The following is a 22,871-nucleotide window of genomic DNA, read 5'->3' on the forward strand; positions in this document are numbered from 1 at the left end:
GGAGAGAAGCTGCCAGATCCTGGATAACTTTCCATCAGTCGTCTCCAGCTCACGTTAAAGTTATAAAGTTAATAAAGTTTAAATGACTTGGATCTGTATACAGTACCTGGGAAAAATACAACTTATTTAAAGAAAATTTTATAAGTTGGAGCACCATCAAGTTCTTATTGTTTTTTGATACTTTAAGCAAATGGGCACCATCATGTTCTCATGGTTTTTGGTACTCTAACTAAATCACAAATAATAAAACTGGAAGTTCAAGTCTTATTGAACATTTGTAAAATAAAAAGTTTTTTTTTTTTGGTAGCATCAAATATCAAATCTTGGAATGGCTAGTGAAGATAAGCTTTGACGGAAACAGTTACTTTTAAACTTACGAAAGGTAAAAAAATTTCGAGACTTAATGATGAAATTCAGCTGAGAATTAGAAATGATTGTAGGGAGTTTTGTGAGTCTGAGCTCTTCTTTCCCATAAAATTAAAAGATGAATCTCAAGATGGCATGAAGAGTGCAGTACAGTGAGGCCTCGTTATTCGCGATTGTTAGGTTACAGACCCAGATGTGAAAAGCGAATTTATTCGAATAGATACTGCACTAGGGTGGGCTAACTCCTAACCTAAAATGTCATTGACTCTTACCACGAGCAGGTGCCAGAGCTGATGATTAACACAGTAAATACTGCCTAATATTGTTTTAATTTGGTTTATAAAACAGTTTATAATCATATGTACAGTGTACAGCACATTTGCACACATGTACACTACATACTGGACACAGTAAGCTTACAGTACAGTACTCTATTGTGCTAATCTAAAGTGTACTGAGTCGTCATCATCCAGTTTCTGTTCTGTATAGCAAAAGTTGTTCCTATCTAGTAATACTGTATTGTAACCTAATACTCACTGATACTGTAGTGTATATTACTTTAATATATATACAGTAATATTGCTACAGTACAGCTTAACTGTACTTACTGTAAATGTTCGGTGTTTTCGTTCACACAAGTAGCCTACGCCGCTAACAACGCAACTTTTTATGTGTTGTCCCTTGCGCAGTATGTTACTGTATATCTATTCTTTCCTAAACAGAAATACAGCTTATTTTATAAACAAAAACTATACGAATCTCGATGATAATTGTTTCTTTTAAATGGAACAAAAAATCTGCAAGTGTGTGTGTGTCTGGAATGAATGAAATCTTTGTTTCTTTGGTGAGTCTCTATTGAGGATATGTGATTAAGCACCACAGACCTATATACTTTAAAATATTGTGCATGGGCAGCATGAAGGAAACTCCGGTTAACGTTATGCGATTCAACTCACTGTACAAGTGAATAAAATACGAGAGAAGTATTTCAAATAAAACTATTGAAATTAGTTCGGTAATTGGAAAATGATAGATCAAGTAATAATTGTTTCTTTTAGAAATATGAAATATCCTTCGGTAGCATGCCTTAATAATAAGGGAGTTACTTGATCCAAAAATTGAGGTTGATGACGGACTAAGCAGGGTTGATCAGCTGATTTGAATGTAAACAATGCATAAGATTATAATTCGCTGTTTTTTCAATATTAAACTTACCCGATAATCATGTAGCTGTCAACTCCGTTGCCCGACAGAATTCTATGGAGGGATACGCCAGCTATCACAATACTAGAAGGGGGTGTACTCACCAGCGCCACCTGTGGCCAGGTACTATAGTACTTCTTGTTGACACCTCCTCAATTTTTCCTCTGTCGTGCTTCCGGCAAGACGTTCTGGGATACGCTTATGATCTTGGAGTATTTTCACGGCTTTTGGTGAAGTATTTCTCTCAGATTTCGGCTGTCGCTTTACTGGAAAACTTTTATATTAGCTTAGATAGCTATTATTTAGTCCTGATTAACGGTTAACGATCTTTTGCTTGATTTGGAATCCCCACTTGGCTAACTCTTTTGATTCAAGATGTCTGACATTTCACAAGCCCCAACCCATAGACGATGTAGGTCTTGTAATAGGCGTATTCCGAAGGCCTCGGTAGATCCTCACACCGCTTGTTCTGACTGTAGGGAAAGGCCCTGTCAGTTAGAAGATCGATGTGAGGAATGCGCCGGACTTTCGGAACTTGATTTTGTCCGACTGCTTAAGTATTCAACCAAGTTAGAGAGAGAGAGAGTTAGGAGGAGTTCTTCTCACTCTTCACTTTTTTCCTCACCTCATGATCCCCTACCTTTTCCTCCCCCTGTAGTGGCTACCCCCGAACCTACTATTTGCCCTCAACCTGATATGTCTGTTGTTTTGCGTGCCATTCAGGCTTTAGGTGACAAAGTAGAGTCAGTGGTTAGTGATCATAAGTCTCTTATGGCCGAAGTCAAGGAACTTAAGGTCAAGAGTGCAGTGGGTGGTATTAGTGCCAGTGCTGTGACGAGTGCTAGTGTCAGTGCAGTGCCAAGTGCTAGTGTCAGTGTCAGTGTGGTGCGTGAGGGTACTTCTGTGCGTGCCAGTCGTCCTCCCAGTCCGGGACCTCTTGCAAGCTCCCAAGCCCAGGGGAGAAGCAATGTCGAAGGGCAAAAGGGTTCGGCAGGCCTTGATCGGCGCACAGAAGTATCCTCGGTGGTTGCGGGCGTGTCTTCCAGAGACCGTCACTCCCACCTGCAGACGATTGAGCCCGTCTTTTACTCGTCTGCTGAACAATTGTCAGGGAAGAAACGTTGGACTCAGGTCTCAAGACCACTCAAACGCAGAGTCCAGACCTCAAGAGCTCAACCTGGCTGCAGTCATTGGATCAGCTCTGACTCGCCGCAGTCATCAGTTGAATGCACTCCTCCTAAGAGGAGTAAGGTGCTGCCGCAACAGATCTCTGCTGTTAAGGCTTTACCTCAGCAGACCTTAGTGTCTGCCGACCCCAAGTTGTCTCTACTGCAGTCCATGCAGTCACAACTTGCGGTCTTGATGCGTGAGTGTCAGGCTGAGAAGGTTACACCTCCTCCTGCGATCGCTCCGCCTAACCGCAGTACTGCCTGCCAGGCGTACGATGTTGAGGCTCCTCAGGATACCTTACCACGCTCTGAGTTGACTGTTTCCAGTGGTGTGCAGCTCCCTCCGCCTTCCTTAAGGCAACCTCAGCAATGGGAACAGGAAGCTTATACCTTACTTCCTCCGCTTCCACTTGCAGTTCCACCAGTGAGGCAACACTCTCTTGAGGTACAACAACCTCTCCCATCCATGAGTCAGACTCCTCAGCTCTCGCTGCAGCGAGCTCAACCCTCCTCAAGGCAAGCACCTCAACACCTTAGCCTTGCGCCTCAGGAACCTCAACTCGCGAGACAATTACTGCGTTCTGCGCAGCCACTTCCTCATCGCTCACAGCTCACACCTCAGGAACCTCAACTCGTTCCTCAGGAACCTGCTACTGCGCATCCACCAACCACACAGCAAGCGCAACTCTTGAGTTCAGACACTCATGCCAGGAGTCAGCCTCCTCCACCCATGCGCCTACCTTCTGCTACTTCTTTTGATCAGCCTTTGCAGCCTGAGCCTCAGGTGTTCCCTCAACAGAGTCTTGAGGAGGAAACCACAAGTATTGTTGTTCCAGCTCGTGCTGATTCTGCTGTTCAGCATACCTTACCTATCTCTTCGCTACACTCTGGTGATGAGGTTTCTGATGATGAGGCTGCACACCTGGATCCCTCATCAGACGTGGATGAATCCAAGTCTTCTCCGCCTCCTATTGACTTTCGTAAGGTCTTGGCTCTTTTTAGAGAGGTATACCCAGACCACTTTTTGTCTGCTATCCCCCGCTCTCCGCCATCTGAGTTTTCGCTGGGCATGCAGCCAGCTAAGTCTACATATACTAAGCTCGTCTTAGCAAGGTCCTCTAAGAGAGCGTTAAGGATTTTAGGGGAGTGGTTGCAGTCTAAGCAACAACTTGGAAAGACTTCGTTTATGTTTCCTCCGACTAAGCTCACTTCTAAAGCGGGCGTTTGGTATGCCACAGGAGAGGAACCAGGCTTGGGAGTACCTGCCTCTGCCCAGGCTGACTTCTCAAGTCTGGTAGACTCTCCTCGTAGAACAGCAATGAGGCGCTCTAAGGTTTGCTGGACCTTCTCAGACCTTGATCACTTCCTGAAAGGTGTTTTTAGAGCATTTGAGATGTTCAACTTCCTAGACTGGTGCCTGGGGGCCCTCAGCAAGAAGACCTCCCCTGCGGACAAGGATTCTGCCATGCTCTTAATGTCCTGCATGGATAAGGCCATTAGGGATGGATCTGGCGAGCTTGCATCGATGTTTGTGTCAGGGGTTCTTAAGAAAAGGGAGCAGCTTTGTACCTTCCTTTCCTCCAGCATCACGCCTTGTCAAAGGTCTCAACTCCTTTTCGCTCCGCTCTCGAAGTTCCTTTTTCCCGAAGAGCTTGTTAAGGACTTGTCTGCTGCCCTGATACAAAGGACACCCATGATCTTGTGGCCTCATCGGCTCGTAAGACTAAGGTTGCTACCTCAGTCCCCAGGACTTATCGCACCCCAGTGGCTGATACTCCTGCTACGAGGTTCATTCCGCCCTTTCGTGGTAGAGCCCCCAGCCGAGGAAGCTCCCGTCCAGACTCTTCCAGGAGCAAGTCTAGGAAAGGTTCCAAGGCTTCTAAAGGAAAAAACTGACTCTCCTCATCTCCAGACAGCAGTAGGAGCCAGACTCAAGATCTTCTGGCAAGCCTGGGAAAAGAGAGGTGCAGACGCCCAGTCTGTCAGTTGGCTGAGGGAGGGTTACAGGATACCATTCTGCCGCAAACCCCCTCTGACCACATCTCCCATCAACCTCTCTCCCAACTACAAAGAAAAGGACAAGAGGCTAGCGTTGCACCAGGAGGTGTCGCTCCTTTTACAGAAGAAGGCAGTGGTTATAGTCCGGGACCATCAATCCCCGGGCTTCTACAACCGTCTCTTTCTGGTGGCCAAGAAGACAGGAGGTTGGAGACCGGTGCTGGACGTCAGCGCGCTCAATGCGTATGTCACCAAGCAGACGTTCACGATGGAGACGACGAAGTCGGTCCTAGCAGCGGTCAGGCAGGAGGACTGGATGGTCTCGTTGGACCTGAAAGATGCCTACTTTCACGTTCCTATTCATCCAGACTCCCAACCTTTCCTGAGATTCGTTTTTGGAAAGGTTGTCTACCAATTCCAAGCCCTGTGTTTTGGCCTAAGCACAGCTCCTATGGTGTTTACGCATCTGATGAGGAATATAGCAAAATTCCTCCACTTATCGGACATCAGAGCCTCCCTTTACTTAGACGACTGGCTGTTGAGAGCCTCCACGAGTCGTCGCTGTCTGGAGAGTCTCAACTGGACTTTGGACTTAATCAAAGAACTGGGTCTGTTAGTCAACCTAGAAAAGTCTCAGCTCATTCCCTCCCAATCCATTGTGTACCTGGGAATGGAGATTCGGAGTCAGGATTTTCGGGCTTTTCCATCGGCCCCAAGGATAAGCCAAGCCCTAGATTGCATCATGAGCATGCTGAAGAGGAGCAGTTGCTCGGTGAGACAGTGGATGAGTCTCACAGGGACCCTTTCATCGCTGGCCCTGTTCGTCGAGCTGGGGAGACTCCACCTCCGCCCTCTTCAATTCCATCTTGCAGCTCATTGGGACAAGGGTTTGACTCTCGAAGCAGTCTCTATCCCAGTCACCAAAGAGATGAAGACCACTCTCTTGTGGTGGAAGACCAATCTCCTTCTCAGGGAGGGCCTATCGTTGGCTATTCAGACCCCCAATCTTCATCTCTTCTCAGATGCATCGGACTCGGGCTGGGGCGCGACCTTGAACGGACAGGAGTGCTCGGGAACGTGGAACGAGGAACAGGGAACGCTCCACATCAACTGCAAGGAGCTACTAGCAGTTCATTTAGCCCTGTTGAACTTCAAGTCCCTCCTGCTAGGCAAGGTGGTGGAGGTGAACTCCGACAACACCACAGCCTTGGCTTACATCTCCAAGCAAGGAGGGACCCATTCGAGGAGCCTATACGAGATCGCAAGGGACCTCCTCATTTGGTCAAGAAGTCAAAACCTCACTTTAGTCACGAGGTTCATTCAGGGCAACATGAACGTCTCAGCAGATCGCCTAAGCAGAAGGGATCAGGTCATTCCCACGGAATGGACCCTCCACAAGAGTGTGTGCAACAGACTTTGGACCTTGTGGGGTCAGCCTACCATAGATCTGTTTGCCACCTCCATGACCAAGAGACTTCCGCTGTACTGTTCCCCAGTTCCAGACCCAGCAGCAGTTCATGTGGATGCTTTTCTGCTGAACTGGTCCCATCTCGACCTTTACGCATTTCCACCGTTCAAGATAATAAACAAAGTCCTTCAGAAGTTCATCTCGCACGAAGGGACACGGCTGACGCTGGTTGCTCCCCTTTGGCCTGCAAGAGAATGGTTCACAGAGGTACTTCAATGGCTGGTCGACGTCCCCAGGACTCTCCCTCTAAGAGTGGACCTTCTACGTCAACCTCACGTAGACAGGTTGCACCCAAACCTCCACGCTCTTCGGCTGACTGCCTTCAGACTGTCGAAAGATTCGCTAGAGCTAGAGGCTTTTCGAAGGAGGCAGCCAGCGCGATTGCCAGAGCAAGAAGGGTTTCCACTCGTAGAGTCTACCAATCTAAGTGGGAAGTCTTCCGGAGCTGGTGTAGAGCCAATGCAGTATCCTCTACCAATACCTCTGTGACCCAAATAGCTGACTTCCTATTACATCTTAGGAATGAGAGATCCCTTTCAGCCCCTACGATTAAAGGGTACAGGAGTATGTTGGCTTCAGTTCTCCGCCACAGAGGTTTGGACCTTTCTTCCAACAAGGACCTTCAAGACATCCTTAAGTCTTTTGAGACTTCTACAGAGCGTCGTCTACCCACTCCAGGCTGGAACCTAGACGTAGTCTTAAGGTTCCTTATGTCACCTAGGTTCGAACCTCTCCAGTCAGCTTCCTTCAAGGACCTTACCCTCAAGACTCTTTTTCTCGTCTGCCTTGCAACAGCTAAAAGAGTCAGTGAGGTTCATGCCTTCAGCAAGAACATTGGTTTCACGACCGAATCTGCAACATGTTCTCTACAGCTTGGATTCTTAGCTAAGAATGAGCTTCCTTCGCGTCCTTGGCCTAGATCGTTTGAAATACCTAGCCTCTCCAACATGGTAGGTAACGAGCTAGAGAGAGTTCTTTGCCCTGTCAGAGCTCTCAAATATTATCTTAATAGGTCTAAACCTATTCGAGGACAGTCAGAAGCCTTATGGTGTGCCATCAAGAAACCTTCGAGGCCCATGTCCAAGAACGGGGTTTCGTATTATATAAGGCTTCTGATTAGAGAAGCCCATTCTCACTTAAAGGAGGAAGACCTTGCTTTGCTGAAGGTAAGGACCCACGAAGTAAGAGCCGTAGCTACTTCGATGGCCTTTAATAAAAACCGTTCTCTGCAGAGCATAATGGATGCAACCTATTGGAGGAGCAAGTCAGTGTTTGCATCATTTTATCTTAAAGATGTCCAGTCTCTTTACGAGAACTGCTACACCCTGGGACCATTCGTAGCAGCGAGTGCAGTAGTAGGTGAGGGCTCAGCCACTACATTCCCTTAATCCCATAACCTTTTTTAACCTTTCTCTTGAATGCTTTTATTGTTGTTTTTATGGTTGTTACGGTAGGCTAAGAAGCCTTCCGCATCCTTTTGATTTGGCGGGTGGTCAATTCATTCTTGAGAAGCGCCTGGGTTAGAGGTTGTGTAGAGGTCCTTTAGTAGGGGTTGCAGCCCTATATACTTTAGCACCTTTGAGTTGATTCAGCCTCCAAGAGGAACGCTGCGCTCAGTAAGGAAGACGAACTTAAAAAAGAGGCAGAGTAACGGTTCAAGTCGACTTCCTTACCAGGTACTTATTATTTCATTGTTATTTGAGATAACTGTTATATGAAATATGGGATACTTAGCTATCCTTTAATCTTGTACACTGGTTTTCACCCACCCCCCTGGGTGTGAATCAGCTACATGATTATCGGGTAAGTTTAATATTGAAAAATGTTATTTTTATTAGTAAAATAAATTTTTGAATATACTTACCCGATAATCATGATTTAATTGACCCTCCCTTCCTCCCCATAGAGAACCAGTGGACCGAGGAAAAATTGAGGAGGTGTCAACAAGAAGTACTATAGTACCTGGCCACAGGTGGCGCTGGTGAGTACACCCCCTTCTAGTATTGTGATAGCTGGCGTATCCCTCCATAGAATTCTGTCGGGTAACGGAGTTGACAGCTACATGATTATCGGGTAAGTATATTCAAAAATTTATTTTACTAATAAAAATAACATTTTTATTATAAATGCGATACTAAAATGTGAATATTACATGCATTATTATTGGATACAGTTAAGTGAAACACCAGGGAGAACAGGGAGAGAGAAGGAAGAAACAATATGACAAAGACACGAGACAGGGGGAAGCGGTAGCCAAGTTCCTTCTTCATGCACATCCCCTCGGCCAGATTTACGCTAATTCAAATAAATTAGCGAAATCAAGGAATTTGGCAAATGTGAGAAGTGAAAAATAGGAATGGGAATAGGTGGAATGAGGGACAAGAAAGGGGTTTAGAATGATTAATAAGATGAAAATGACGGATGGAGGCTAGAAAAAAAGATGAATAAAATCGCGAAAAATAGAGAGAATCAAGAGAGTTAGAAAGATACATTGTAGATGTGTGTGGGAGAGCAAAGTAAATGTACGAAAGGGGTTTAGGAAGAAATTGGGAAAAGTATTAAGGATATAATAACAATAAGCAACGGGCAATGATAATGTGAAGGAGATATCATACTAATGTGCATGATGGGTTATGTCAGTGAGGCAATTCCGTGAAAGTGAATGGTCATATCAGTGGGATGATATCGTGAAAGTGAATATAGGTTGACGATGGACCATGCAGGGTTGGTCAGCTGATTTAAATGTAAACAATGCATGATTATAATTTGCTATGTTTTTAAGTATAAAAACGATACTAAAACGTGAATATTACATGCATTGTTATTGGATACAGTTAAGTGAAACACCAGTTTAATCAAAATCTGATTTATTTCAAATATAGCTATAATTTCTTACCACAGTAGATGGATATAATATATACTGCACAGAGAGAGGTAGGTAGTTGCGCACAGCGCTCACAGTGTAAAGGAGAGGTGGCTATTTGAAATCATCGCCCGGCTTGAATTTTATCACGATTTTTATGAGAATTTTTATTTAATAGGTATTGCATAGGCTATCCCAATGCTGTGGCCAACTAATAGGAATGAAATTCTTAATAGCGAAAAACCAAAACTGCCATTAACGATGTCCGACTGTATTATAGAGAGGAAGTTTCGCAGAACTTTGTGTCATAACTGCCAAGGATTCTTATCTATGCTACTGAAGGATGGCCTAGGCAATTAAGTGCGCTTACAAATAATGTAATCAGATTACTGGTCGATAATTGTTTAGAGGGTTGCTCGTGAGTGGCAGAGGCAAGGCTAAGACTAGAGAGAACCAGACAATGGCTGTTGACGGTTCAGCTGTTAGACTATATGTTCCCCAAAACACTACATCCTTAGTTCACAAGGACAGCAATGATGTGGGCACTAGTGCCACTACTTCATTGAAAGATATCGTCCTACGAGTGAGTAGCTTACTTGGGTCCCATAATTTACGCGTTTCAGGGTTGTGGTGGCATATGTGGTAACATCCCTGACTGGATTTTTTGGGGGTTTAAGCCCCACTCAAACTCATTAATATCTTTGGTTGGTGCAACCTCACAATCCTTTTGAGCTAAGGATGGGGGATTTGGGGGAGCCTATAGGTCTGCTGAGTCATTAGCAGCCATTGTCTGTCCCTCTTTGGTCCTAGCTTGGGTGCTGATCATATGTATATATGGTCAGTCTCTGTGGCATTGTCTGTTATATAGGTTTTGCCAAAGAAGTAATGTTATCAAAAAGGATAAGACAAGGACAGGATTTATTATTGTTACTTGTTAAGCTACAACCCTAGTTAGAAAAGCAGGATACTATAAGTCCAGGGGCTCTAACAGGGAAAAAGCTCAGTGAGGAAAGGAAACTAGGAAAAATAAAATATTTTAAGAAAAGTAACAACATTGAAAAAAACATTTCCCATATAAATTATAAAATGTTTAAACAAAACAAGAGGAAGAGAAATTAGATATAGAATAGTGTGCCCGAGTGTACCCTTAAACAAGAAAACTCTATAACCCAAGACAGTAGGAGACCATGGTACAGAGGCTATGGCACTACCCATAGATTAGAGAACAATGGTTTGATTTTGGAGTGTCCTTCTCCTAGAAGAACTGCTTACCATAGCAAAAGAGTCTTTTCTACCTTTACCAAGAGGAAAGTGGGTAAAGAATTGTTTGGTACTCACAGTGTTGTTAGATGTATGATGACAGGAGATTCTGTAAAGAATTGCCCAGACTATTCGGTGTATGTATAGGCAAAAGGAAAATTAACTGTAACGAGAGGGAAGGATCCAATGTAGTACTGTCTAAGTCAGTCAAAGGACCCCATAACACTCTAGTGGTAGTATCTCAACGGTTGGCTGATATCCTGGCCAACCTAAATGAATTACTATAAAAACTTTCACAACCTACTACCTACCTGTCATTAGTGAATAAGAAGAACAGAAACAGGGTGACGAATCTGTAACATTGAGATTCTAGGACACGTCAGCCTCCTAGAATTAGTAGTTAGGAAAGTAGATTATTAGATTATTATTATTATTACTAGCTAAGCGACAAACCAAGTTGCATAAGCAGGAACCCATAAGACCAAGGGTTCCAGCAGAGAAAATAGCCCAGGAGGGAAAGAAAAAAAAATAATGAATTAAGAATATGAAATATCTTAAGATTAGTAACAATGTTAAAATTGAGATGTCATCGTCGTCGTCGTCGTCGTCGTCGTCGTCGTCGTCGTCGTCGTCGGCGCCCACTCGTGTCCGAGTATTGGGTTCTGTCGTTAGCCATCAGCCTCCTATCTGTGGGGTGGGTGCTTATGCCTGATGTGGCTGTTAAGTCCTAGTCTGTGGTGGAAGAGTCGCGGACAGTGTTCACAAGGGAGGGTAGGTGGTGGGCGGGGCTGTTCTAATCACTCTCTCCTTCTTCTCCTCCTAGCCTCCTCATTTTGTCTCCTCTCCTCGAAGTCCACGGTGCCATGGTGTACTGTACTCCTCCAGGTTTTCCTGTCCCTGGCTGTTTCTTCCCATGAGGAAGGATCGATGTCAGTTAGAGCCAGGGTGCGCTTTAGTTGATCTTTATAGCGCATTTTCGGGGCTCCTCGTGGTCTGGTGCCCTGGGTCAGTTCTCCGTAGAATATTTTCTTTGGGAGCCTAGATGGATCCATCCTATGCACGTGTCCTATCCAGCGGAGGCGGTGGTGGAGGATGGTGGCCTCCACGCTGGACAGCGAGGCACGTTCTAAGACTTCAATGTTGGTGGTGTGGCTCTCCCAGGGGATTTTCAAGATCTGCCTCAGTTTCATTTGTTGGAAGCGTTCTAGGTTTTTAAGATCGTTACCATATAGCGTCCATGTTTCACATGCATACAGGAGCGTGGAGAGGACTACTGCCCTGAACACCATTATTTTGGTGGTCATTGTCAGTGCGTGGTTGTTAAATACGCGGCGGTTGAGTCGGCCAAAGGCGGAGTGGGCTGCCCTGATCCTGTTCTCCACGTCCTTTTTGCTTGTGGGAGCTGATGTTAGGATGCTCCCTAGGTAGGAGAACTGGTCCACCTGTTCTAACGGTTGGTCATTCACTGTGGTATTGAAGTTGGGGAGCATCAGTCCTGGTGGATGTTGGACGAGGGTCTTGGTTTTGTCTGAGTTGACTTGCATCCCAAAACGTTCGTAGGCAGAGTTGTATGCATCAGCTAACGACTGCAGGTCCTCTGCCGTCTGACCTGGGGTGGCATTGTCGTCAGCATACTGCAGTTCTCGCACTGCACACAAGGTGGTCTTGGTTCTGGCGCGGAGTCTAGCGAGGTTGAAAGCGCCTCCATCCATGCGGAAACGTAGGTCGACTGAGGGTGTGTCTGGGGGAATCTCGTTTAGCATTGCCGCGGTGTATAGCGAGAAACACGTCGGGGCCAGAACACAGCCCTGCTTCAGGCCGCCGTTGATGGGGAATGGGTCTGAAAGAGAGTTCTGGTGGCAGACTCTCCCAACCATTCCGTCATGGAGGGCACGCACCAGCTCGACAAAATCGGGTGGGCAGCCATATCTTTTGAGGACAGCCCACATGGCAGGTCGAGGTACTTTGTCGAAGGCCTTTTTCAAATCCCAGAAGATGAACATTATGGGCTGTTGTTGTTCGAGGCTCTTCTCTTGTAGTTGTCGCGCACAGAAGATCATGTCTATGGTCCCGCGGGAAGGTCGAAAGCCGCACTGGGACTCTGGCAGGACGTCTTCTGCGAGAATAAGGAGGCGGTCAAGGAGAATCCGAGCGAAAATCTTACTCGCGATGCTTAGTAGTGATATTCCCCGGTAGTTGTTACAGTTCTCCCTGTCTCCCTTCTTAAAGATGGTAGTGATGTTTGCATCGCGGAAGTCACTGGGGGGGTCTTGGTCTCCCATATTTTCAGTATAAGGAGCATCAAGCGGTTCCTCAAGCCGGGGCCACCGTGAGTGAGGAGCTCCAACGGGATGTTGTCTGGCCCTGGGGCTTTGCCGGGCTTCATGCGCTGCAGGGCCTTGTTGAAGTCATGGATGGAGGGTGGTAGTGCCATCCAGTGACGGACGGGATGCTGCGGGGTCATTCGCAGGAGATCGTCTGGGGTGTCTGCTTGGTCATTGAGGAGGTTCTCAAAGTGAGACCTCCACCTGGCCAGGATGCCCTCGCTGTCGGTGATGGTTGTGGCCCCATCCGCGTCCTTCAGGCTGCCCACTGATGACCGTGTGGGACCGAATATTTCTTTTGTTGCTGCATAGAAGCTGCGCAGGTCACGTTGGTCAGCGAAACTCTGTATTTCTGCAGCTTTTCTTTGCCACCAGGTGTTCTGGGCTTCACGGATACCTCTTTGGCAACCAGCTTCAGCCACCTTGTGAGCACATTTGTTAGCTGCTGTTGGTTGGTTTTCCAAAGTCAGGCGTGCTTGTCGTTTGGTTTCAATGAGAAGAGAGATGGTAGCATCATTCTCATCAAACCAATCCTGCCGTTTCTTGGTGGTGAAGCCTAGTGTTTCCTCCGCGGCACGGGCCATGGCGTTTCTGAGGGTGGTCCAATGGTGCTCGACAGTGGCCTGACCCACAGGGTCTGCGAGGTATTGTTCGCAGGCCTCCTTGTAGTTCTGTGCCACCTGTGGGTTGCGGAGCTTACTACAATCAAAGTGTTGGTGTGGTACGCTGTCAGGTGCCCTTCTGGGTGGTCGTAGGGTCGTCACGGAGAGTCGGGAGATGAGGAGTCTGTGGTCCGTCCAGCAGTCGTCCGCTCCGGGCATGGATCGGGTGATGCGGACGTCTCCTCGGTCTCTGGCTCTGGTCAGGACGTAGTCCAGGGTGTGCCAGTGTTTAGACCGTGGGTGTCTCCATGTGGTCTTTTGTCGCTTTGGTAACTGGAAGATGGTGTTGGTTACCACAAGTTGGTGTTCTGCACACAGACCCAGTAGGAGTTGGCCATTGGCGTTGCAATTTCCAATGCCATGGCGCCCGATGATTCCCTCCCATAGGCGATGGTCTTTGCCTACTCGGGCATTAAAGTCGCCAAGCACAACGAGCTTGTCATTGGCGGGCACTGCCTGGATGGTGCGGTCGAGCTGGGTGTAGAAGGCAGCTTTGTTATCATCGGTTGAGGTCATAGTCGGGGCGTAGACAGAGATCAGGGTGAGATGTCTGTCCCGCGTGATGGGGATGCGGACAGTCATCAGGCGCTCACTGATGGCCTTGGGAGCGAGGTTGTGCTGCTGCACTAGCTGGGAACGGATGGCGAAGCCGACACCGTGGATGCGAGGCTCCTCTAGGGCCTTGCCTTTCCAGAAGATGGTGTAGCCTGTTCCAGCTTCCCTGATGTTGCCCTCTTCGGGTAGTCTGGTCTCGCTAAGAGCCGCCACATCAACATTGAAGCGGGCTAGCTCCTTGCAGACGAGGGCTGTACGTCGTTCCGGGCGGTTGGTGTTCGTCACGTCTTGGAGGGTGCGGATGTTCCACGCACCTAAGGTTAATATTTTTTTCTTGTTATTTCGACTGCATTAGTGGGATGTCCGCCAGCCGCGGTAAGCTGACCAAACGGGTTTGCCGTATCCGATGTTTACCCCACCTTTTCTAGGGGCCTCCCCATGTGGGGTGGGCTGCGGTGTCCTCAATAGGACAGCCCAGTCACGGGTCCAGCTGCCGAAATCTGGTGTCACGGCACCGTCACCAGAGAGCGACTGAATCTTAGACTCGCCGCCTGAGTGCAGTCGTGGGCTAAGGGCTTCCAGCTATCCAGGCCTGCCCCCTTCACCCACAGTGCTGTCGCCTCAGGACTTGCTGGTGGTGGTGATGATGATGATGGTGAGAAAGAGATGAAGAAGGGTGGAGGAAACGACAGAATGCCAGTAGCTAGGTATTTTGTTTTGGGTGGTCGTGGCTTTGCAATGGCCACGCACACACACTTGGCCCACATCATTTTCACCGCGGCTCAAGACATATGAGACAGGCGGCTTCTCCGATGTTGGTTGCATCGGGCTGCCGGGTTCTTGTTATGTCAAGGCCCGCCTTGTTGCCTGCCCGACAGGCATTGCCCTCTTCCGCCGGTGCTGGGAAGCTCCGCCGTTGGGGTCTTGTTTGGTTTGATTTTGGAGTTTTCCTTCTCCTAGCCTTTGCCTATCTTAAAATAAAGGAGAAGGCCTATAGGGGTCCAGTCTTGGTCTGGTCTCTCAGAACTGGCCTTAGCGGTATGGTTGAGCCTGCCAGGGTGGATAAACTACCCCTCCGCCATTGCCCAGCCCATCATTGGGACACTCAAGCCCCTCTACTGCAGCAAAGTAGAGACTCATGTCAGCATGTTCAACATGAAATCATTTGTTATTAATATCATCTATGTTACTAATCAGGCATAAGCACTCGAGATTCTAGTTGTTATGTGAAGAGAATTCAGATTGTAAAGTTCTTAGGTAAGCTATAGGATATTTTGTATTGGTAAAACAATATTTGGATGGTCAAAATGTTTTGTCTCTTATATTGGATGGTAATCTTTTAGCAAGTGAGATAAGAATTTAACAGTAAATAAAAGTGCTTTGGGAAATATAGACCAAACATCGTTTCTTGTCCGAAGAAGTGTAACTTTTGATCTTGAGAGTACAGTATATTACTCTTTACAACAAAACGGACAAAATACCGTTTGGATGCAATTTTCTAAAGAATTTGTTATATGCTGTTCCTAGTTTATTTTTCTGTTTAAATATGGTGATTTAATTTCTTTGTTTTCTCTTTTCTTCCAGAAAAAATGATGTCAATGGAGTTGGAAAGTTTAGTCAAGACAATGACCGAAAGGTGAGTATTTATATTTTGTTTTTATAGATTTGATATGTACGTAAATAATTCAAAGCATTCTCATATTGAATTATTTAGATATCCCTTGTCTGGAGCATGTTACTGTAGCTACATATCAGATTTCAATGTGGAAAAATGGTCTTAAATTCTTCATTGTTATTTATGTTAGATTTACACTACTTTAATATTTAACATCACTTTATTTAGTGAGAATGATTTTGCATGAAAACCAATCTCAGAAGAGCACTTCGTGATGTAGCCTGCAAATTTTTTCGAGTATTTAATTATATGAAACATTGATATGAAGGGAGGAATTTCAGAACTTGAATAGGTTAGCTCGTCTCTTTCAGGAAGTTATATGCAACCGGGTACTTTTTTTCTTTTTTTTAGTTGATGGAAAAGGAGGATGTAGAAAGAATGAGGACAGTTAACTAGCTAACAATGATAAGGAATAGTTTGGAATGTTAAGTATTAGTAAGAGTACTGTGAAGTACGGTTTAGACATAATTTTATTGATATAAAGGTATATTTTATTTGTTGTGGTTTTAAAGTTAGCATAGGTACAGTATAGAACTTAACTGAAATTTCACTTATTAAAAGAGCCCTTAAACAGATATTCATAGTTTTGTGTTCAGTCGTGAACTTCAGGAAAAATTAATCATATCTTATCCGTTAAATTCCATTTGTTCCAACAAATACAAACCCTATGTTATTTATAGGGATATACTTTCAGCAAAGCTGAAAGTCGAGCCATGGTAATTTTAGCGAGGGATAACCACCCCAACTGCTAGTTATCGGGTTGGGGTAGGGGTAGCTGGCTACCCCTGCTCACTCACACACCTGGGCTGAGTAACCACTTCTCTTTCTGGCTCGGTAGAGGATGGTCGTACTGCCCATCTCTTCCGCTTTAGACTTGCCTTGTTTACTAATTGCTTGTGCTTTTCTTTTCAGGTGTTCATGTGGTTTTCTTGAGTCCCATATCTACCTTTCCTGGTCCCAAAGGCTGCTCTAGTGGTACATTCATTTCCACCGTGGAGACAGACCCCCACCTGCTGTGTCCGGCTTGCCAGAGCCGCTGGTGTTCACGGGATGACACCTGTCCGGGGTTTGGGCAGCGTAAGAAGAAGTCTAAAGGCTATTCTTTGCCTTTGGTGTCATCCTCGAAATCGAAGAAGCGGCGGTCCTCTTCTTCAGCCCCCAATCTCTTCACGAAGCTATTTCTTGGCTGGTTCTCTCTGGGGAATGGTCGAGTAGCAACGCAGCCCTGGTTACTCCAGGTCAACCTCGTAGGTCAACAGACGTCACTGACTCCTCTAGTGAGTCGATCCTGCACCTTCCTCTGGGGAGTGCCTGGTCGATATCTAACCATTTGTCTTTTCGGCCATCAATGGACGTTGATGCCCCCCCCCCCCTTCTAAGGATGTCCTCTTCGGATTCCTTCAGTTAGGGGAAGAGAGGAGACTCTTCTTCTTCTTTGAGGGCTAACCCTTCTCCTGTGGGAGCAGGCGCTGCTGCCCATCAATCAGACTTCTGGTTCTCTGCGATTGACGCCAAAGATATTGCTACTCAACCTGGGGCAGTGGAAGAGCAGAGTCTGAGGCATGTTTCCCCTCTGGGGGAAAGAGAACTGCTCATGAGCAGTCTCCCTTCGCCTATGCTTATCCCCCAAGAGCGGAGCCGGAGCTGAATCCTAGGCAATGTCCTCCTTCGGGAGGACAAACCTCCGAAAGAGGGTAAACCTCTCCTCTGGGAGAGGAGGCTTCCAAGCTTCGTGCGCAGTCTCTCCCTTGCGCAGTTTCTGCAAGACATTCCCCTTCAGAGGAATGTCGGGTGAGGGAGTTTCTATCTGTGTGTCACTCCGGGTGTTTGCTTCTCCCCCTCGGGTTCAAGTCACATTAACCCTTCAGGGTCTCGTGACAGTCTCGCAGTGGGCTTGCGTGACCCCGAGCCTTCAGGCTCTCGCTACCCGGGACCTTTGGGCTCTGGTTATGTAGAGCCTTCGGGCTCTTGTAACCCGGAACCTTCCGGTCCTCGTCACGCTGAGCCTTCGGGTTCTTTTGGCCTGAAACATTTGGGTTGCCGTTGCCTTGAGCTTTCGGGCTCTTGCAACCCTGTGCCCTTGGGCTCTCGTGTTCTCGTGGCCCATTGCGTAGAGCCTTCGGGCTCTCGCAACCGTGGTTATGCTGAGCCTTTGGGGTCTTGTGATCGGCGTGACGCTGAGCCTTTGGGCTCTCGTGATCAGCGTCACGCTGAGCCTTTGGGCTCTCATGATCGGTGTCACACTGAGCCTTTGGGCTCTCGTGACCCGCGTTACGCTGAGCCTTTGGGCTCTCTTAACCTCTGTTATGTTAAGCCTTACGGCTCTCATAACAGAGTCTTCAAACTCTTGTCACTCTGAGCCTTTGCGCTCGCATAACCCTCCTTGTCACATTGAGCCTTCAGGTTCTCATGACAGGTGTTACGCTGAGCCTGTGGGCTCTCTTTGCGCCAGTTACGCTGAGCCCCTGGGCTCTTGTAACCCTCGCTACTGGGAGTTTTCACGTTCCATGAGTCCCCCCCCCCTTCCGGGTTTGGTCATCTTGCGCCTCCTTGGTCCTATGCCGCATAACACGGTAGACCAGCGTTGTGTGACGTGGCAGCAGCGGATCGGGGCTTACCACTCCGTGAGACCTGTCCCATCACACAGCGCCAACCATTCCAACTGCACCTTTCTCGTCCCTGGTATTTCTAATTTGTATTTTTCCGAACTTACAAACTTGTAGCTATTTATACAAATTGGCCCTCCAGCCTTGTTCCCCAAGAAGTCGTGCCAGAAAGCAAAAGTGTTAGTGAGCGTGGCAGTGTGCTAACCCCCCCCCCCCACCTGCTAACTAGTGGTTAGGCTGTTTATCCCTTGGTAAAATTATCATGGCTCGTCTCAACTTCGCCGGAAGTATATCACAATAAATAGCTCCAGGTTTGTATGTTAGGGAAAGATACAAATTACTTATAAATTTATTCTTTTTTTTTTTCTGCTTATTTCATCTTATGTCCATTTTAATTGTAATTGATATCTTGTTAACAATCAGTAGTAGAAAATTTTGCTACAGTAAATTATAATTTTTCTTACTATTTGTATACAGAATTACTTCTTGGTTGTCTCTCGATAGTTTAGTTGGAAATAAGATGAGAGACGTAACAAATGTTGTATCTCCTTTGAGGTATAACATGATTGCCCAAAAGTGGGAGACTGCTCTTTGTCGTCTCTGCATTGGTCACGCTCGTTTGACACCCGAGTTTCTGATGACTGGCCAACACCAGCTGTATTGTGACGACTATTTGGTACCTTTGACAGTGAGGCATTTGTTGACCAAATGACCCACTTTTAGCACTGTAAGAAATAGATATTTGTTTGACGCTCGAGGTTAGGCTGGCAGGTTCATCCTTGCTAAGGTTCTTGGGTAGGATGTGTTGTCTTATGCTAGTGGTATTTTAAAATTCATTTCCGAAGCAGGTCTTCTAAAAGCTATTTAGATTTTATAAGGTCATCTTCACTTATATAGAAGTGAATATTCTATTATTCCTCTTGTATAACGAAACGATGTTGTTATGACCTTCGATGTCAGGGTGCCAGAGAACTCTAAAACATTCAATCGGAATTGGTCATTTGCTGATAATCCTTTTCTCTATAATTTGGATCAACAGACATTTAAATATGTTTGTTTATGCTGGAGTCCATGTTGTGTGTATCAAAAATAGAGGGTTGGGCATGAATGTAAAGAGAGTTCTGTATGAGAAAATGATTGTACCAACTGTGATGTATGGATCGGAGTTGTGGGGAATGAAAGTGACGGAGAGACAGAAATTGAATGTGTTTAAGATGAAGTGTCTTGAGTATGGCTGGTGTATCTCGAGTAGATAGGGTTAGGAACGAAGTAGTGAGGGTGAGAACGGGTGTAAGTAATGAGTTAGCAGCTAGAGTGGATATGAATGTGTTGAGGTGGTTTGACCATGTTGAGAGAATGGAAAATGACTCTGCTAAAGAAGGTGATGAATGCAAGAGTTGATGGGAGAAGTACAAGAGGAAGGCCAAGTTTTGGGTGGATGGATGGAGTGAAGGAAGCTCTGGGTGATAGGAGGATAGATGTGAGAGAGGCAAGAGAGCATGCTAGAAATAGGAATGAATGGCGAGCGATTGTGATGCAGTTCCGGTCGGCCCTGCTCCTTCCTCCGGTGCCTTGGATGACTGCGGAGGTAGCAGCAGTAGGGTATTCAGCGTTACGGAGCTTCATCTGTGGTGGATAACGGGGGAGGGTGGGCTGTGGCACCCTACCAGTACCAGCCGAACTCGGTTGAGTCCCTTGGCAGGCTGGAAGGAACGTAGAGAGGAGAGGTTCCCTTTTTTGTTTCATTTGTTTGATGTTGGCTACCCCCCAAAATTGGGGGAAGTGCCTTGGTATATGTATGGGTATTCCTTTGTTAATTATGAAACAAAACGTCAATGTAAGTAGGTTGACACGTTATGTCATTGCTCATTGTAAAATAGGTTTCGATTCCTGATCCTGACAGCAATTTTTTGGGCGTATAAAATCTTGAAATGTTCTTATTTTGGGCTTATATAATCATAATACTGTATAGTTTTTTTGGCTTATAAAATCTTAAGATATTAATTTTTAGGCTTATAGATTCTTAAATTGGTCATGGTTATTATTATTATTATTATTAAATGCTAAGCTACAACCCTAGTTGGAAAAGCAGGATGCTATAAGCCCAGGGGCTCCAACAGGGAAAATAGCCCAGTGAGGAAAGGAAACAAGGAAAAATAAAATATTCTAAGAACAGCAAAAACATTGAAATAAATATTTCCTATATAAACTATAAAAACTTTAACAAAACAAGAGGAAGAGAAACTAGATAGAGCAGTGTGCCCGAGTGTACCCTCAAGCAAGAGAACTCTAACCCAAGACAGTGGAAGACCATGGTACAGAGGCTACGGCACTACCCAAGACTAGAGAACAATGGTTTGATTTTGGAGTGTCCTTCTCCTAGAAGAGCTTATAAAAACTTAAATTAATAAAAAAAACAGGGAAAAGGATGAAAAAATATACAATAGATTTCTGCATCTGCTTCCTGTTTTTTTCAGCTACAGTGTTTAAATCTTTCTTCAGAGTCGAAAAAAATGTGCTAGAAATTTATCTTAATCCTTTATTTTAATCTCTTCAGAGTTCAAGAAAGAAGAAGAAGCGGGAGAGGGAGAGGGACGAAGATATAGAGGAGGCAATTATTAAGAAGAAGAAGAAACAGAAACTTCCAGAGCATTCCGCTATAACTTTTGAGAAAATGGCTGGAATTGACTCCCTCAAAGATGTAAGTGCAATTTGATGATCCTTTTTGAGATTGTTTTTTTTTTTTTTTTTTAAATCTAATCCTTTTCATAATCATTTTTATGGAATGTGATGCTTATCATAATTTTTTTTGTGTGGAATCTGATCTGTTTTTCTTAATTGGTTTTTATATCATTAGATGTTTTTTCATGCTGCTTGAGAAAGCAAAATCTGTATGTCCTAAGCATTTGAAAATTCAGCAATTTTTTTTTAGTGGTAAGAATCATTTTAGAAAGATAAACCAATTTACAAACGCCATCTTTGTGCCAGATATTTCATCATGACGATGATATGTTTACAACTTTGTTAGAAGTTTCCAAGTAATTATGTGTTTTTATTTTCAGTTTATCTTTAATTTTGTAAAAAAAAAAAAATGAACTATACTTTTATTTGCTGAGCTTATGATAGGTGAATGAGGTTATAATATTAACAGATTAATTACTATCCAATTTCAGTAACTCATATCTTAACCTAAAGAGCTTAAATTATGTCTTATCTCCAGTCTTTAATTTGGCTTTCACAAGGACCTGGATGATTGCAGAGCTTCTTTTCTGTTATCCAGTGTTACACAGGATTCTATAAAATCAGATCAACAAGATTGTAATATTGGTCCTGCTTTGGTGCTGCTTTCAACTGGGTTAATCATTAGGTTATTGTTTTCATGCTTAGACAGATGAGAGTTGATGGATTATTTTCTAGGGTTATTGAATCTTTGAAATAGTGTAGAGTAGTTCTTGATGGGTACCATAGTAATGATAGGAATGTATTTTATGGTGATCCTCTAGTTAGCGTTCTTGGCCCTTTACACTACTGTACTGTACTTGTATTAAATATATGCACAATATGTAACTTGGCCCTGATAAAAACCTGTTGCTTGTGCAGATGATGGTACTCTCCCGCATTGACCCTATCTTCTGATTAGGCTATAGACATGCAGTTGTTGAATCTCATAACGAAGATTTATCGGAAGTCTGTGTATGGTGCAAATTATAGCGAAGGAAATTATACCTTAACCCTTTTACCCCCAGGCTATTTGGAAATTTCCAACCCTTAACCCCCAGGGGTTAATTTTTTTCAAGCACATTTTGCAGTATATTTTTTTAAAATTGCTCTAACAGCCTTAATTTTAAATATAAAACTTACCCGCTGGTTATATAAAAGAGCTGAAGTCCCTGACGCCAGGGCAGAAATTCAAATCTCGCGCTATCGAAGATACGCCAGGTGTACCAACCGCACCCTAGCGGTAGAACAGGTGGAACTACACACCAACTCCAGTTCTTCTCTCTGCCGTCATAGCTGACTGACATATAGAAGTTCGCTCTCGTGTTTTTACTCTTGGGAAGTTGTTTGGTGATGTACAACGTTCTTTTTTGAGTTTAAGCTATCGTTGATTAATTTTCCTTGGTTCTTATCTTGAAATCTTTTTGTTTGAGATTTTCTTTATTGCTTTTTCCCTTACTTTTTGCTTGTCGGTCTCTCACGTTAGCTTTAAAAATGGCCGACTCCTCCCCTGCTCAGCGTAGGTGTGTTAGTGAGGGTTGTCGTACACGACTTCCTAAAGGATCTATTGATCCTCATTCTATTTGTGTAAAATGTAGGGGTAAATTTTGTTCATTAGATGATAGGTGTAATGAGTGTCTTTACTTAACTAATGATGATTTTGTTACTTTCGATCGTTATGTTAGGAGACTAGAGAGAGATAGAGTTAGGCGTAGTTCTTCCCGATCTGTGGATAGAACCTTACCTAATTTACCTGTTCCTAATCCTGTTCCTTCCCCTGTGGTGGTAGATCAGGAACCTACTATGAAGGACATGTTTACTGCTATTTTGTCTCTTGGTGAGAAAGTTGAGTCCTTAGCAGCCGATAGAAATACTATCTTTTCCGAGTTAAAGGTATTGAAAAACCGTGAGCCTATCGGAACTGTGGAAAGTGTTTCAGTGTCTGATGTGGTACCGAAGAATCGTGACTCTCTCGGTGTTGTGACAAGTGTTGATAATGTGTTT

General features: G+C 45.0%; 2 protein-coding genes across 4 annotated transcripts in view; both read left to right on the plus strand.

Annotated features, from left to right (window-relative positions):
* LOC137628913 (uncharacterized protein CG3556-like) overlaps window positions 1-22,871 on the plus strand; it is a 243,830-nt gene that overhangs the window by 145,581 nt on the left and 75,378 nt on the right. The gene's annotated exons all lie outside the window — the stretch shown is intronic.
* LOC137628261 (nuclear valosin-containing protein-like) overlaps window positions 1-22,871 on the plus strand; it is a 91,411-nt gene that overhangs the window by 34,234 nt on the left and 34,306 nt on the right. The window contains exons 5-6 of the mRNA XM_068359424.1: window positions 15,453-15,504; window positions 20,707-20,850. Coding sequence (XP_068215525.1) covers window positions 15,453-15,504; window positions 20,707-20,850 — 196 coding nt within the window. The remainder of the gene's footprint in view (window positions 1-15,452; window positions 15,505-20,706; window positions 20,851-22,871) is intronic.

This window comes from Palaemon carinicauda, chromosome 36 (assembly GCF_036898095.1).
Source record: "Palaemon carinicauda isolate YSFRI2023 chromosome 36, ASM3689809v2, whole genome shotgun sequence".
NCBI classification, from domain to species: Eukaryota; Metazoa; Arthropoda; class Malacostraca; order Decapoda; family Palaemonidae; genus Palaemon; species Palaemon carinicauda.